This window comes from Lissotriton helveticus, chromosome 9, assembly GCF_964261635.1.
Source record: "Lissotriton helveticus chromosome 9, aLisHel1.1, whole genome shotgun sequence".
In the NCBI taxonomy this organism is placed as follows: domain Eukaryota; kingdom Metazoa; phylum Chordata; class Amphibia; order Caudata; family Salamandridae; genus Lissotriton; species Lissotriton helveticus.
The window spans coordinates 819,788,450-819,806,534 of NC_136070.1; the positions used below are offsets into that span (position 1 = coordinate 819,788,450).

At 45.2% G+C, this 18,085-nt stretch overlaps 1 protein-coding gene across 2 annotated transcripts in view; it reads left to right on the plus strand.

Moving 5' to 3' along the window:
• PPP5C (protein phosphatase 5 catalytic subunit) overlaps positions 1 to 18,085 on the plus strand; it is a 253,241-nt gene that overhangs the window by 189,262 nt on the left and 45,894 nt on the right. For both annotated transcript variants that reach the window (XM_078660986.1, XM_078660987.1), the window contains exons 9-10: positions 5,186 to 5,273; positions 10,114 to 10,154. In XM_078660986.1, the coding sequence (XP_078517112.1) occupies positions 5,186 to 5,273; positions 10,114 to 10,154 (129 nt within the window). The remainder of the gene's footprint in view (positions 1 to 5,185; positions 5,274 to 10,113; positions 10,155 to 18,085) is intronic.

Genomic DNA, 18,085 nt, shown 5'->3' on the forward strand with positions numbered 1-18,085 from the left:
ACAAGAACGTGTCTTTTTGTTTGTCATGGGGATGTGATAAGAGATTCCAAAAGAATCAAACAAGCTATTGAAAATGCAACTGAAAAGGCTTACTTTGATCCCAAACTTCATACAGAGGTTGTAGTTGACTCTAGCCCTGTCGGGTTAGTCGCAATCCTGGCAAAGCACAGCAGACCGCCAAATGCTCGAAGACATATTCCGGGATAGGCCAGCAAAAGACTGTCACAAACAGAACATGCTTACTCTCAACCTGAGGGAAAAAAGTTTGAGAGTGGTCTGGGCATTTGAATATTTCCATGTGTTATTGTACGTAAAATCTTTCACAGTAGTGAGTGTTCATCAAGAACTGTCAACGATATTTGGCAATCTAAAATGCCTCCTCGAATTGAACGTCTGGGTCTTAGGTTGCAAGAATACAACTGTGCATTTCTCCATCGTCCAGGGTAAGAGCAGAATCCTGCAGCTTATTTGTCAAGCGTGCCATTACAGTTTCCTGGTAGCTTATCTAAGACAGCGGAGGCCTACATCAATTTTATAGTAAAATCGAGCACGCCAGATGCCATGTCTTTAGAACAAATTGTCACTGCCACGAGCCAACATAGTGACATGTTAAAGTTAAAAGACTTAACTGCTCATCACTTGTGCCTTTCATCTCAAGTCATTCAGCATGTTTTGAATGTCAGAATTGCCACATCAAATGTGGGAGAGAATTGTTATTGATTTCTTTTGTCTGATTGAAAAGGGACATCCTCTTCTAGTCACTGTTGATAAATACTCCAGTTTTCCATTGGTAGAATACCTTTCGTCCGCTACACAAGAAAAGGTTTTTCAAAAGTTAAATGGCATATTTGCGACTTGGGGTGCACCTTTTAATAGTGGAAAATTCAAAGATTTTCTAAATCGCCTCAATATAAACCATCAAAAAAGCTCTTTGGCCCGAGGGCAATGGTCTGGTGGAACGGTTCATGAGCACTTTAAAGAAAGCTGTTCACCGTGCTGCTTTGGAGAAGCTCGACCTCAAAGATGTTTTGAACACTACTCTTCAAGCTTACAGTTCGACCCCATACTCAACAACAGGGGAAAGCCCTGCAACACATGTTTGGAAGGGCCATGACTGACAAGCTGCCCAAATGGACCAAGCTCAGAACCAAGAATGAGGGAGCTATTCCTACCATGGACTTTGTCGCAAACAGAAGACGTAAATATATGCTGACAAATGACATCATGCAAAAGACGTTATCTTTACTAGAGGAGATTGAGTACTTGTTAAATAACACAGAAAAAGAAATTCTGATGCTCATTTTGAGGCTGAACCATTTATCATCACCAATACCAAAGGACACATAGTGACTGCCCAGCGTCCTGGGAAGTCTCTTACAAAAGACTCCTCTCACTTTGGACATGTGGCCCATCATTCCTCAAACGTCATTGTCAATGTAGAGACTGGGGCCAGCCTGACTGTTGATGACAATGTGTCTGTGGATGATTTCACCTCAGCTGTACATTTCACCGACGCTTCGACGGACAGTTCCTGGTTTTCAGTGACCCGATCAGGACGTGTGATTCAGGCACCACGACGATGTAGATCTATAATCGTCTGTGTAGTTATTCATATATTTGTGTATTTATTCATCTATCAAGTTATTTATCTATTTTGAAAAGGTATAACTTTTTATTTAACAAAGCAGGAGATGTAATGTCTTGTAAATAAAGAAACGCTGGATCTTTGTTTCCCACTGTACACCGTAGGCCTGTGACTTAAGCTTTGGAAGGATGAGTTGAAGATGGGCTTAGAATGCTGAGTTCTAACTTAGACATAGCAGAATAAAGACGTGTACAAATACCCTCCGTGTATGACTTAGTTATTGGCGTGTATCTGGGTTCGTAGGACGCTACACACATGAGACGCTGCCTCAAGTGTAACTGGGCGTATCCCTCAAATTGTTGAGCAGTAATGTGCTGGGATAGAAACCTATGTGTTTTTTACATGTTCAAAGCGTTTCCTTCCAAAATATGGTGATGATGGGGCACAACCACCACATATGCTGGAAGTCACCTACCTGCATTGCACACCTCCAGCGGGCAGCATTTGCCACAGGGAACATGGTGCGCAAGCGAGAAGGGGTGCAGTACCATGAGAACATTAATTTGTATGCCGACTCTTGTGGTGAAACACTCTGGTGGGTACTGGGGATCTTGCACAACAGCTTCCACTGCTTCTGGTCGATGCTCAGGGCACTGTCCTGCTTCCTGGTCTTATTAACGTCAGAGGCAAATGCAAAAGCAGCAATACCTTTGGCACTATCAAAAACAGAAGACCACACCCGCTAAAACCACACATTCCAGAGGGAGAAATTCATATGGGAACTGAAAATGATGGCTTACCACTGCCCATTACAGTTATCCACTCATGTTGAAAGGAGCTGTGACGTCTTACCTGGAAGAGTCAAAACCAATAACCACAGACCTGTGGGTTCTGAATATCAAACATTGAGGACATCTAATTTGATTCACACCCGCTCCACATAAACAGACATCAGAATATCAGTGCTCTCTACTGACAGCCAAAACGAATCTTCTTTTATGAAAGTGGGCAATAGAAATGGTTCTTTAGATCAACAGAGCTAAAGGGTTTACTCCAGTCTTTTTCTGGTCCTCAAGAAAAGCCAGATTAATCCAGATTAAGATTGACTAATATTAGATCTTCATTTGTCTACAGGTTTATCGGCAAGGCAATGATATTTACATGAACAAAAGAATAGACAGAAAAGTGTTCCTGTAACGGTCCACGCAGCTTGGTTTTCTTATTCAAGTGTTTGACTTCAGTGAAAACTCCTATGCTGCAGAACCAGGACTAATGGCACGTAGGCTTTTCTTCTTAGTGTTTTGCGATAAAGAACAGGACAACATAACCCTGGCTTCTCATCTTGTCATAACAGACTACCGTTCACAACACAGATGCATCCTATTTTCTAAGTTGAAAATCATCTTTCAGATTGTTGCCATTTGACTGAAGAAAAGAGCAGCAGGATGGCGTGTTAAATACCATTAACCTTTTACCTGTGACAATCCATTATTAATGAGGTGCAAAGACATCTCCAGCCTTGTTCATCCTTGACACGGTGTGGTAGTGACCAGCTGGAAAGAGACAGGAAGGGAGGTGAGAGAAATGATGAATAGTTAAATGAATAATCAAATGTAAGGAAAGGGTGTAAGAAAGAGATAAGAAGCACTAAAGACGGAAGAGTCTTAGATACCAGAAAAGCAGTCCCCTTTAATATTTTATAGCACAAAAGTTTGACCACTGCTAATCGCTGGTTGTGACGCATTTGGAAAACCTCGCCAGAATTCACAACAAATAGGAAAGTGAAAACAATAACGCCTACCTGTTCCCGTAGATGTAAGAGATAGTCTCTAAAACATAAGCTCCTATGTAGCAGATCTTACTATGCATTAGAAGATTGGCACTATCAGCATTCTAGTTCCAGTAGTTCTGTACTAGTTTTATTCAAAATCTGTATTTTTTTACCATGGTTTTAGAATAGCTTATGCAGTGCCCCAGTCTATTCGGTTTGGTAGTTGGTGCACCCAGATTGTGAATAGAACAGAAAAGCTATGTAAATAAATATATATATTTTTTACATTTTGGTGCTCTTAATGTGTAACACCATGTCCTATTGAAAATGTTAACCTTTTGTCCATGGCTCGGGCTCATGTGCAAGTTTACCATCCAACTGACAAATATCTGTGGGAATTTTGCTCGACTTTGCATGACTTTTAAAGTTGAGATACCATCTAGGGAATATAGAGGATTCTGGGGTTCTGATGGTTCACACATGCACAGTGCTCTGGCCGTACTAAGGGACTGATTACGAGTTTTGCAGGGTGGCATGCCAGCGCCCTCCCACCCCCGAACTCAACCGCCCGCCAGATTACGAGTTTTCTCGTTGTCGGGCGGGCGGTTCTTTGGCGTTCTCTCAGTGATACCTATGAAAAAGGCACGGCAATGGGAACGCCAAAGCCCTTTCCTGCACGCCAGAATTTCATGATGTGAACACTGCCATGAAATCCTGGTGGTGAGAAATGGTGCTCCCTGGCTGTTGCGGCAGTCCACTGGAGGCCTGACCACCATAGTTGTAGTACGGCGGTTGGACCACAATTGCCGTGGCCCCTGACCGCCACCGCACCTCCAACAGGGCATCGGCGGTCCGATGGACCGCCAAACTCTTAATCAGGCCCTAAGTCACAAAATGCTTATGGAAAGATTGAGTTATTTTGAACCAAATGTCACTGTTGAAACAAGCAGTTTGTAGGTCAGTCTATTGCTCTAATATAGCACAGTTGTCTCCAACCTTTTCTGCAAGATCTTTTTACGTTAAATGAAAACCATTCTGAGCTCATAACAAATATTTTCTTTAGTGTGATAGTGACCACATCAGACTTGATTATTTTAGTGGACACCGTAGGCAAGATTCCCTGCAGTGATGACCTCTGTTCATCAGGGGTGGCAGAGTGGGCTAAAGAACGGTGATGGATTAAACCCAGATCTTTTGACTGGGTGTGAGTGTTTGATTGGTTCAGATGCTCCGTCCATCACCACCCCCTTTTGTACCGCGCAACCTCTGTTCATCATGCAGGATTGACAGCAGTAATGCCAAAAGTTAAAAGCTCTATTAATTTGGAATGGCTCTGAAAGAGTAATACATAAAAGCCATATCTTTGATGCTTGATCACTCAAATATCGGCTTCAAATACTTTTGAGTATTTCAACCATTTTTCTCCAAACATAAGTGCTTATGATTTCTGAAAATACACACGCTCTTGTAGCCTTAAATACAAACTTTCATGCTGCCATGCTTATTTCAAGGAAGGAAAGGATTGTAATTTAGTAGTTTGGGCTGGATAAATGGGAGCTACTTAATGTAGCTGGAGAGCCGCATGTAGCTCACAAGCTATTTGTTTGGAAAAAACTTCTGTTGTAGTTTCTGCTAGGTAAATCCTTTTACGGCATTCTCTGTTTCCTTGGTTAAATCTTACATGAATGGTTTATTTTGAACACTCACCAGGGAAATAATACAAATATTCCTACTCTGGCAGCAATGTAAAAAAAATAAAAAAAATCATATATCATTGTTGACCGTGCATTCCCTGTCCTTGCTGGCATAACTGGTGTTTCCTCTAACAGATTATGCATGGAGGGTTATTCAGTGAAGATGGCATCACACTTGAAGATATTCGAAAGATAGACAGAAACCGCCAGCCTCCAGACTCTGGTGAGTTCAGAGCAGAAGTGTTGTGGTGACTTGAGATTCAATGCTTGTTAATTGGATGCATTTGAAGAAAAGATTCAGTTTCTATTTGATATTCCTCACAGCAATTGCCCATTTACTAAATTATTGGGACAGCGTGATGCGGATTTACAGGGCATCACATTGGAGGGCAACTTTTGGGATCAGTTGCATTGGTCGAAAGGAACTATTAAGAACATGCAGTTGTGTGGCAAACCCACATGGGTGAAATAAGAACTACCGATCCCAGGAAGCACAGCACTGGCTTTTACTCACCTAAGAATAATGAGGTTACAGATGGGGATAAATTGGTAGGCAATGACTGCTTCATTTGTTACGTGCTACCTTTGAGCCAGGAATTGTTATTCCAAAACGCGTCCACCATTGGACTGCTTTGTTTATGCAACTGATCAAGGTTGCTCTCTGTGAATAAATCCACCTGTCGAAGAGTGCACTTTGCTTGGGGGCAACTCTTTAGGTTTTTATATATATCTATGTGTGTGTGTGTGAAATTTAGGAAGAACTAAGAGTATGTGCATAGTACGGAACAACTGCTTGATGCAGAACAGCTGTGATCCTTTTTAGGAAAAACCCACTTCCCGAAGTTGAGACAAAGAAACCCAAGCTTTGGTGACTTTGTTCACTTTAAATGAAATAGAAAAGGTAAATAAATCCTCTACTAATGGGAAGACCTGCGGGGTGATGGGATTCCTAATTATTTTTCACGAAGTTTCTACCAGTAGTGAACTAGCAGAATTTAAACCTCGCTAATCATATTTTAAAAGGGAGCTATACTCACCATCATTTAACCCCTTCGGTGCGTCGGACGGCTGGGGGCCGTCTCACGCACCAGTGCTCTTGTGCATTGGACTGCCCTCAGCTGTCCGATCACATGGCACAGGGAATCCCTCTGGTGCGGGCACCTGAGGTATTCCCTAACCTAACCGTTTCATTGAAGCCAAAACTGAAATGAGTCAGAGGCTCATTTCAGTTTTGCTTTCTATGTGCTCACGGGGCTATCTTGGCTCCCTGAGCACGTAGAAAGTCAAGAGAGGTATCGTTGGAAAGGGGAGAATCTCCCTTTCGAGTGGTAGTCCTCCTCCCTAGTGGATCCCTGCTTGGGAGGGCGATCCCCAAGCAGTGATCCACCCACTTGGTACCAGGGAGGGGGGAGCGGCCCCTTGGGCAAGGGCCTTTGCTCCCCCATATTAATTTGGGTACATCCAGTCTTTCTGCCCACCCTAGGGGGCAGATGGAGGCAATAGTCTCCAATCTGCCCCCCAGGGGGCAGAAAGCCCACTAGATACCAGGGATTTTTTTTCTAATCTGAATTAAGGGTGGGGGCTGCCCAATATAGGCATGCCAATGCTCCAGCCGCAAAAGTACAGTCTTTCTACAATGTCAGCAGTTCTGCGCTTTGGAATTGCCAAGCGGCACACGCTCGGCGACGCTTTTCAACGCGAGTGGTTTTGCAGTCTTCATACGCCTATACCACTTCTACCCAGAGTGCTGAAGAAGATCAAGCATGCCCGGGCACAAGTCATTCTTGTGGCCCTGGTCTGGGCTCGAAGAATATGGTATCACGAGCTCTTACACATGGCCATCGATTCTCCGATCAGACTTCCCCTTCGGGAGGATCTTCTGCCGCAGCAACAGGGGACGGTCCTCCATCCGAACCAGTCTAGCCTCCAGCTCCTTGCTTGGAGATTGAGCGGTGACAGTTGACAGCTTTCGACCTTCCTCCCGAAGTCTGTAACGTTATCTTGGCAGCCAGGCCTCCCTGCACCAAAACGGTATACGACTGTAGATGGAACAAATGTGTGGCATGGTGTGCAGCAAAGGCTGTGGATCCCCTTTCTGCACCCCTTTCAGAGGTTCTTCTCTTCATTCTTTCTTTGACCCAGCAGGGCTCTGCTCTGGGCACTTTAAAAGGCTATCTTTCTGCCATTTCGGCCTTTCTTCGGCTTCCTTAAGGACATTATTCACTTGTTTCCTCCAATTCCTTTCGTAAAGCCCTTGTGGGACTTGAACCTGGTTCTGACCTACCTTATCTGCGCTCCTTTCGAGCTGCTTCATAACTGTCCTCAGAATTTTGACTCTTATAACTGCCTTTGTGGTTGCCATCACCTCTGCTTGCAGGGTAAGTGAGCTTCAGGCTCTTTCTTCCAAACCTCTTTTTCTGGCTGTTCATCTGGACAAAGGTGTCCTTCGCCCTAGACCTTCTTTCCTTCCCAAAGTGGTTACCTCTTTTGAAATAGGACAGACCATCACTTTGCCCACCTTCTTCTATCTGGATTGCACAAACCAATTCTGGGCAGATGACTAGCTCTTTTTTGGCTATGTGGGCGCCAAGAAAGGTCGGGCCGTGCAAAAACGAACCATCTCTTGATGGGTCGTTATTTGCATAATAATCTGCTATTCCTTAGCGAAAAAAGAACCTCCATTGGGGTTGCGTGCCCCTTTCACCAGGGCGACGGCAGCTACTACTGCTTTGGGACTGCTTCATGACATCTGCCAGGCAGCTACGTGGGCTTCATTGCACACGTTTACCAAACACTACTGCCTGGACGGCCAAGTCCGGAGAGACGGCTTCTTTGGCCGCTCAGTTGTCCTAGACTTTCTGGTGTGAGATTGGTTCACAGACCCACCTCTGGGGTTGGTATTGTTGGGGTATCTATTCTGAGGTGAGGAATCCATAATTAATTGTCTCTTTCAGATGAACAAGTTACTTGCCTTCAGTAACAATATATCTGTAAGAGATCTAGATTAGTTAGGGATTACTCACTGCCCCACCCATCCTCCCCGTTCTACGAACTGACTTCTAGGGTAAGTGTCTTTCCTTCAGGGCCCTAGTTTTGTACACCAGTGGTCTGTGTCTGCACTTCTGGCGTGGAATTTTGTGTAAAGAACTGACATCAGTGCGTAGGGGCAGCATCTAAGTAGCTACAGTCGACTGACGCCACCTACCGACGTGCAGGAGTACAGCTGAAGAATAAATCTCCGGATCCAGTCTGACACCTGGGCATAATTCTAAGGTGAGGAATCCATAACTCCTCTATGTCTCTTACAGATATATCATTACCGAAGGTAACTTGTTCATTTGCACACTTTGTCATAAGTGACCCTCTCTTGTGTATGTACATTTCCTGCCTCCCAACAGTTTCTCATACATTTTGCATTCCAAACTCAGAGAATCTTTTTGAATAGAGCTGACACCTCACCCTGCCATGTTGCATGCCTCTGGGGGTTGCCTGACTATGTCCTATAGGTGAAGGCGTTCTTAATGAGTATCTGTATGCAGACTGGTGTGCCCTAGGAGAAGGGTAGGAGCTTGAGCTTGTCTCACTGATTGTAGTCCCTAGCAATGTCGTGATTTAAAAGCCCTATCCAAGACCCTTTCTGGTTTTCGCTGGACCCGCCCTGCCTCTGCGGAATTTGTGGTGTTTGGCACTTGAGCCCAGAGACATTTTAAAGCGTAGGCAAAGCGGGCCCTGGCCCAGGGCCCAAGCCTTTCAAGGGGCCACCTGATACAGTCTGCTCTGTTCAGCAGTGTGTCTTGCCATGATGACCTTGAATAATTCTTAAACAAATTGTATTAAAGACTGTTTTCCTTTAATTACATTTTAATGTGGCTAATGTTTGGGAGTCTATTACATTTTGCACAGAAATGTTTGTTTTTCAACACCATGTCACCTCCATTAAAAAAGTTTCTTTTAGATTCAAACAAGACCTAGAATATGAAAATTGGATGGGGATTACAACGATTATTTACAATAATATTAGTGAGCTGCTGCTGTATATTCTAACAATGAAAAAATGTCACTATCCTTGAGTATTAAGAATGTGTACCAGTGTGCCTGTGCACTCAGTGACGTGGCCAAAGAGGGCATGAAAGAGCTGAAATTGAATCATGAATCCTAAGCTGCACGAACAGGGGCCCTCAGATTACGTTTGGCCTGGCCCCCAAAATCCCTAATGTCCCTGCTTGTGCCTTTTCATTTCCTCGCTGAGAAAGCTGCCACGTTGTACGTAGGGCTTGAGGCTGGTGCCATATCACAACCAAGCTTTAAAATCATTTTCTTTCCAACCAGGGAAGTTGAGTACTTCCTGATATCGAAATACCTATCTTTAAAGGTTGTGAATATACTCATACTGCAGAACTAGCACTGTAATGTAGTTTTTCCTTTGATTGATTTGTTGCTGGTAAGTTATTGGAACAATGCCATCCATTTCATTTATTGCTTACCTTCAGTTTGCCCATTAAATGCAAACGTTACGAGCAACATGGATATCAAAGTGTAAAAATGTAAATTATGTCACACAGTAAAAATCACAAAAGGGGATTAATGCTTAACAATTTCATAGGAGTAAGAGTAACAGAATTAATTTAATCTACTCTCCAGGGTGTATTCAATGCTTTTGAAAACATGTTGTTGAGGATAGTTCGGCCCTTAGGCTCCTGCAATGTCCAGAAGGCGAGCTGTGCCGCACTTGCATGTCATGGTATCTTTTCCTGTGGTTCTCTTTCTTTAAACGGACGCTTCCCCATGTCAGTGTACGTGGTCAGAAGGAATATATGCCTCTGTCTCAGTAGGAGGAAGCAATGCCTTCTTACTCTGACGTTTTAGACATTGAAAAGTGCTCTCCAATTCTGAAGGAACTATTTAAGGAAGTTAAGTCTAACAGGGACTGAGTATGAAGATAGTCATTGACCATTAGAGATGGGGCGAAGACCCAGTGTAAAAGATTACCTTGTTCCTTGTTTGTTTGCAGTACTGTGTTTATTTTGTTTGCACGTTAATAAATGCTTGTTTTCTTATTTCAGGGCCTATGTGTGATCTGCTTTGGTCTGACCCACAGCCACAGGTGCGTTGAATTGCCATATTAAAAACAACATTGACGATGGAGAGTTAAATTGAACAATTAAAAAGTAGCTAGCAGCCAATGAAGGCTTCTGATGGATATTTCTAACTGCAGATACCTCACCTTTAGAATATCCCCAAGTGCCAGAGTAGATCCAGAAGATGCAAACAACTTGTGGGCTTTGTTCTGCCCTGGAAGTGACAAAGAAGTAGTGTATATAATCCCCTTCCCCATGCGTTGACATAAGCTTAATTCTGCACCCTCGTTAGTGGAACCAGAGCTCGCTCCCAACTTAGTACTCACCCGCTAACAAGTTTATTATTACACATTTTGATTTGTTGCCCCAGTTTACTATGGAACAATGTAATGTTCTAAAATGATAGGAGTTAAGCCTTGTCGGAACTGTTACAAATAAATCTCTGTTGCTGATCCCCATGAAGTGTGCTTCTTGTGTCTACATTCAGGGCACGACTGTAAGTCCTGCGAGGGGTGTGCCCTTCTGAATTCGATCAGTAAATAGAAAATTCACCCACACCTCCATTCATTTGAGATCGGGGTTCCGATCACAACAACAGACAGACCAATTTAATTATGTCTATCTTGGCAATGATTTTTGCCTCTTTTATTTTGTTTTCATAGAAAAGTTTATCAATATTTGTTTAGGCCAAACCAGGAACACATCATCAACTGCACAAAATATCACGTTGTGAACCAAGTAAATACAAAACTGGATTGTTTCATGTCATACATAAATCTCCACTGAAATTGACAATACAATTAAACACATACAAGAAATCAATACATGGCGAATTGGACCTGAGGTCAGGATTGCAGCAGCGCTTTGCTGCAGCCCACGCGCGCTCTCTCAGCGCTACTCTGGATTTTAATCATCCCGTTTTTCATTTTATTTAATTTTATTTTTCTATTCCCCTGGTTTTAATCTCAGGGTCTCTGGCCACTCACCCGCACTCTAATTGTTTGGATACCCACCGCTGTTTAGCGGGTCCGGTTCCGGGGAGGCAGAGGGCGGGGAGCGCCATCTTGTAGTGGTGAGTTTCTCTGAGCGCCATCTTTGAGCGTCCTCACGCTCGTGGACTGGGGGAGATGCCTATTTAAGGCGGAGCCGCCTTAGTATCAGCCTGGCGAATTGGACCTGAGGTCAGGATTGCAGCAGCGCTTTGCTGCAGCCCACGCGCGCTCTCTCAGCGCTACTCTGGATTTTAATCATCCCGTTTTTCATTTTATTTAATTTTATTTTTCTATTCCCCTGGTTTTAATCTCAGGGTCTCTGGCCACTCACCCGCACTCTAATTGTTTGGATACCCACCGCTGTTTAGCGGGTCCGGTTCCGGGGAGGCAGAGGGCGGGGAGCGCCATCTTGTAGTGGTGAGTTTCTCTGAGCGCCATCTTTGAGCGTCCTCACGCTCGTGGACTGGGGGAGATGCCTATTTAAGGCGGAGCCGCCTTAGTATCAGCCTGGCGAATTGGACCTGAGGTCAGGATTGCAGCAGCGCTTTGCTGCAGCCCACGCGCGCTCTCTCAGCGCTACTCTGGATTTTAATCATCCCGTTTTTCATTTTATTTAATTTTATTTTTCTATTCCCCTGGTTTTAATCTCAGGGTCTCTGGCCACTCACCCGCACTCTAATTGTTTGGATACCCACCGCTGTTTATCGGGTCCGGTTCCGGGGAGGCAGAGGGCGGGGAGCGCCATCTTGTAGTGGTGAGTTTCTCTGAGCGCCATCTTTGAGCGTCCTCACGCTCGTGGACTGGGGGAGATGCCTATTTAAAGCTCGCCTGATGGCGCGCAGCGGTGACGCGCAGCGGGCGTGCCTTCTCTGTGCCTGAGTCGTGCCAGAGTCCTGCCCGTCTGCGCTCGTCAGCGTCTCGGAGGGCGGCGAGGCGGCGTGGTAGGCTTTTTAGCTGTTTGGTGTTTTTAGTTATTGTGTGCTATGTTATGTTATTCAGCTAGCGAGTTATCTGCACTTAGGCATTCTGCGCCTGCATGCCATCATGTCTTCCCGGGCGGTCGGTCGCTGAGGAAGGGTTGTTCGGGTTGTGGTTGGAATCTTTTCCCTAAGGAGGATGGTGCTGCTGGATGTAACTCACCCCTGTACCCCTGTTATCTGCTCAACACCAGATCACTCAGCAAGCATTCCACAGACATCTGGAATTTGCTAACAGACTCTAAAATCATGTGTCTGTTTCTCACTGAGACATGGCTGAGTGATAGCTCCGCCCCCGATGTTGCCGCTGCTATCCCTCCAAATTATACCATCTTTAGGAGAGATAGAGATAACGGCAGAGGTGGCGGAGTAGCGATTATAGTGGATAATAGCATCCCCTGCTGGACTTTCGCGGTGGAGACCATTGCTGGCTGTGAGGCCCTTGGTTTCACCCTGAAATTGTCCCCGTGCCAAACCTGTTCCGGGATCATTATCTACAGGGCTCCTGGTCCGCTGGGCACCTTCTTTGATGACCTGCAGGCCGCTCTTTCTGTGCCGTGTCTCAGATCTGAGCACTGTATCCTTCTGGGAGATTTTAATCTACACATGGATAAACCCTTAGACGCTGATACCATCAAGCTTTCTGACATGGTGTGTCCATTCGGGATGACCCCTTATGTGGTCAATCCTACGCATGTTAAAGGCCATGTGCTGGATCAGATCTTTTCCACCAGGACTATAGAGGCATCTTCTCCTACGCCAGTCCTGTGGACCGACCATTATCTGATCAGATTTTGCATCTTAGCTATAGTCTCATCTGGTTCTAGAGGGGTGACTGACGCAACAAGACGGTCCCGACCTTTCCACCGAGTCACGGCGGACATGTTAGCCGACGCTCTTGTTCGTTATCCCTGTCAGCTTACAGGTTTCCTGGAACAGGACCTGGAACTGTTTCAGAAGTGGTTGTCCATGAGATTGGAGGAGCTCGCCCCGGGCAAGCCGAGTAAGGCTGCGGGTCAACAGATATCGGCCCCTTGGTTTACCCCACTCTTGGCCTCAATGCGTCAAGACTGTAAGAGGGCAGAGAGGGCTTGGAGACGAAGATATGATCCCGAAGATAAGAGCAAATATAAGGAGCTTATCTATGTCTATCATAAGCACATCTTTGAGGCAAAAAAGGTGTACTTAGAGCGCAGAATTGATGCCGCCGAATGCATGAGCAAGGACATTTTTAAAGTTGTACGGGAATTTGTGTCACCTGTATCCGGCACACCTACTCATGCACATAGCGCTGTCTGGATCAGCCAACTTGGTGAATTTTTTACCAATAAAATTAAACTCATTCAGGGCTCTTTTCCGACACCTTCTCCTCTGGCTGACCCCCCAGTATCTGGGCTTTCTGCTACAGAGGCGGCGGGTCCTCTGCTCGGGACTTTTCCGTCTATCTCCCATGCTTCCTCTTTGAATCTGCTCTCTCGGCTCAAATCGGGCTCGCCGCTTGACCCCTGTCCTGCCAAGTGCTTGGGGAAAATTGCACCGGCAGTCAACACTCTGATCAATCCTATGCTCAATGCCTCCCTGTCTTCCGGAGAGGTACCGGATTCTTGGAAGCATGCCCTTATCCTCCCGCTGCTGAAGAAACCATCTTTAGACCCTCTTGCACATGCGAACTATAGACCAATCTCCCTCCTTCCCTCGCTGGCCAAAGTGATCGAGAAGCACGTGCACCTCTCTATTTCCACCTTTATAGAGAGTAATAACATTCTGCACGACTCTCAGTCGGGTTTCCGTGCTAATTTTAGCACGGAGACGGCTCTTCTTGAGATCACTGATGCTATCCGCGAGATATTGGATGGAGGGGGAAAAGCCATCTTGGTCATGCTGGACTTGTCGGCGGCTTTCGACACCGTGCCCCACGCCGGTCTCCTTTTAAGACTCTGGGAGATAGGCTTTCGTGGGACGGTGTTGGATTGGTTTAAGTCGTTCCTGACCAACCGCCGGCAAGTGGTCTGGGCACCGCCGTTCTCCGCCAAAATGCCGCCGCTCGAGGTGGGGGTTCCTCAGGGGTCCATCCTGAGCCCCACCCTTTTTAATATCTATATGGCCCCTCTTGCGGCGGTGGCGGAGTCTTTTGGTGCCCAGATCATCTCCTACGCGGATGATACGCAGCTTCTGTTTTCATGTGGCAAGGGGGAGGATTTCGACGGCGGGCGGATTCGGGAATGTCTGGAAGCCGTTTTTGAGTGGTTTCAGGGACATAGTCTGAAGTGCAACTCAGACAAATCCGAGTTGCTCTTCTTCGGCTGCTCTCCCGACCCGGCCTGGAAGTCATGGTGGCCGTGTGATATGTCCCCTCCTTCCACGGTAGCAGTAAAGGCGAAGAATCTTGGCTTCTTGTGCGATGCCGATCTTTCCCTGAGACCTCAGATCATCGGGCTGACGGGGAAATGTTTCGGCATCCTTAGGATGCTACGAAAATTTCTCCCTTTGCTGTCCTTTCATCACAAAAGAATAACGGTGCAGGCCTTGATAGGATCTCGCCTCGATTACGTGAACGCGCTTTATTTGGGCCTTCCCAAATATTTGATGGCCCGTCTGCAGGTGGTGCAGAACTCGGCGGCCAGAGCCATCTTTGGACTTCCCCGGAGGGCGCGGGCCTCGGAGCTTTTGGAGCAACTCCATTGGCTTCCGATGGCCAAGAGAGTCACGTTTAAAACCTTGACTCTGGCTTTTAAGGCGCTCCACGGAATTGGTCCTCACTATCTCCGTAAGCGGATAGCCTTCTATGTCCCCAGAAGAGCTCTCAGGTCTGCCTTCGAGGCCAAAGCGGTGGTTCCTTCCATTAGGCGCGCTCGAATCGGAGGTCGCTCTTTTCGGTACCTTGCGCCCCGGTGCTGGAACGATCTCCCTCGATTCTTAAGACTGATGACCAATCTGTTAGCCTTTAGAAAGGAGCTAAAGACCTGGCTTTTCACTCTGTAGTCTGTGTCTTTTCTGGATCACTGTTATGCTGTACCTAACCTTGTTTCACTCTTCGCCAAAGCGCCGGGACACTCCTCCGAGTAGCCGTGCGCTATAGAAGAGCTAATTTAACATAACATAACAATACATCAATATTAATACATTCAAAATTATAAGTATGTCAAAAAAAGCTGTTTTCTGAGCAAACTATTTATATGCATATACATTCAAATTCATTGCATTATGATTCAAATCAAACAACTCGAGAAAAAATTCCTAACACCCAAAGAGCAACTAATCCTGATATTTTAGGTGTTCAACAATCTAGTCGAGACTTAAATCTCACATAGCCGACGCGTTTCGAGTTCGGGCTTTATGGATTACCCAACTCTCATCAGGGCAGGGTGAATCTTGTCTTGGACAACTATTTTTGACAAAAAGAAAAACAATTCGGATTGTTTAGAAATAGCTTCTCAGGAGCCCACAGCACAAAGCTTCCTAATTAATTCGATATGTGGCCACATACCTATGTGGTGCCAGAGTGGACTTCTGACTTTTGGTTATTCTCCTACGGAGTGGTTTAACAGTCTGCAACAAAGTATCAGACCCATATTTAGTTTCTACACCGCCAGATTGCTGGTTATTAATCAACATTTACGTGAATTAATTAGGAAGCTTTGTGCTGTGGGCTCCTGAGAAGCTATTTCTAAACAATCCGAATTGTTTTTCTTTTTGTCAAAAATAGTTGTCCAAGACCAGATTCACCCTGCCCTGATGAGAGTTGTGAGATTTAAGTCTCGACTAGATTGTTGAACACCTAAAATATCAGGATTAGTTGCTCTTTGGGTGTTAGGAATTTTTTCTCGAGTTGTTTGATTTGAATCATAATGCAATGAATTTGAATGTATATGCATATAAATAGGTTGCTCAGAAAACAGCTTTTTTTGACATACTTATAATTTTGAATGTATCAATATTGATGTATTGATTTCTTGTATGTGTTTAATTGTATTGAAAATTTCAGTGGAGATTTATGTATGGCATGAAACAATCCAGTTTTGTATTTACTTGGTTCACATCAATGTGATATTTTGTGCAGATGATGATGTGTTCCTGGTTTGGCCTAAACAAATATTGATAAACTTTTTTCTATGAAAACAAAATAAAAGAGGCAAAAATCATTGCCAAGATGGACATAATTAAATTGGTCTGTCTGTTGTTGTGATCGGAACCCCGATCCCAAATGAATGGAGGTGTGGGTGAATTTTCTATTTACTGATTCTGTGGTCCTACTCCCCTCCTTCCCTTTTCGGACCAAACCCCTCCCCTTTTTTGCATAACTTCTGAATTCGATGGCAATCTGGGAACGCAAAGCAGTACGTCGCCAAACAAAATCTGAAGTCTTGGCAGTCCTGCTCCTGCTCAAAGTAGAGTTTGCTGACTTGTTCCTATGCGCTGGTTTTTTTCTTTGATCGGTTTTCATTGCGGTCCAAGTCTCAAAGTCTAAGCGGAAGCACAAGAAGACCAACTAGGATTAATCCCCAGTGTCACCACTTACTGCTTGTGAACGTGATGGTAGTGGAGGGTGGCTAGCTTTGTCGTTCCTGGTACTTTGCCGAGGAGTTTTTTTCCACAGCTGATCCTAATTTACCATGAGTTTCCGAGTCCGTTGGTGAAGTCGCAACAAATTTAGGCCTTTAAAGAGGCTGTGTTGCAAATCTTTGGCACGCTTTCATCATTCTGATGCACCTTCAGGCTCCAAGAATCAATGTAGGACTCCAGTTTGGTTACTGCCATCAAGTCTACCCTCAGCATGGCACCAAAATCCATGCTACCCCTCTGACATGGACGCTGATGCCGGATAATGACTATTGTTATAGTCCTTTCTTACTCCAAACCAAGTCCATCTTAGCCCTCATAGATGCCATGTCTCATTCTTACCAGTGATTCCATTCCCAGTTGATTCTGACCGAGGTAGAACCATGTCTTTGCCACAGAGCTGTGCCCCAACAACTGTACTGTTTCAGTAGTTCAGGGTCAAACAGCCTTTGGAGATGATAGTAAAGATGATGGATATGTTATTACCACAACACTAGGATGTTGGAAACCCGTACATGGACTTGCAGGAGTCTTGTGGGCTAGACATTTCGCTAGACATTTCCCCAGACAGTAGTTGTGTTCTCCCCCTGGCAATCAACGCAAAGGTATGTCTCCTTTGCTGTGGTGATAAGATGGGCAGAGAGGTATTGGACTTGCAGCTACCAAATATGGAAGTCACAACTGTCTTGATGGAGGTTTGTGACCAGGGCAGACCTCCTGTGAGCCTCTATTAGCCTTCAAGGAAGCCTTGACAGACACCCTAATGGGCACATGATCTAAGCCTGGTTCCTGCCTGCTAGTGAACAGGCAGTTTGCTATGCGTTACCCTGACCTCTTAACGCAACACCCAATACCAGAAAGTTTGGTGATTCAGGCTTCCAATTACCTCAGTTATCCTCCTGCGACTAACCCTGGTTAACATTCCAGTCAGTCGGTGGCAGCCATTTGCTAGGAAGTAATCCCCTGCTTAATGGGGCATGGTTGGCAAGATCTTGCTGGCAGTCCGCGAGGAAGTTCAGGTCAGCCTAGTTCTAACCATTCATGGATAGTCGGGGTATCTCAAAATACGTGATTCCTTCAGGACTGGACACACACTACTGCTTGGAGAGGGGCAACCACCACTAGCGTAGTGCTTCAGCGTCTTACTTGTATGAGAACCACTGGCTTCTCTGGGGACGTCCAAGGCTCTTCAATAGACATGCCATACGATGGATCTTGCCTGTATGGTATAGAAAGATGATTCAGTATGTGAATCACATTGCAACTTCAGAGTCAAAATCCTTGTATCACAAGTTCTGCTTTGGAACTTACTTTTGACTGGTTAGGTAGTGGTGTTTATACATACATGAAGTACCACATTTGTGAGGTCTGTTCAAAACTTGTATACTTTTTGTCCATGGTTTGGGTATTTTAAAGGCAGCAAGGGTT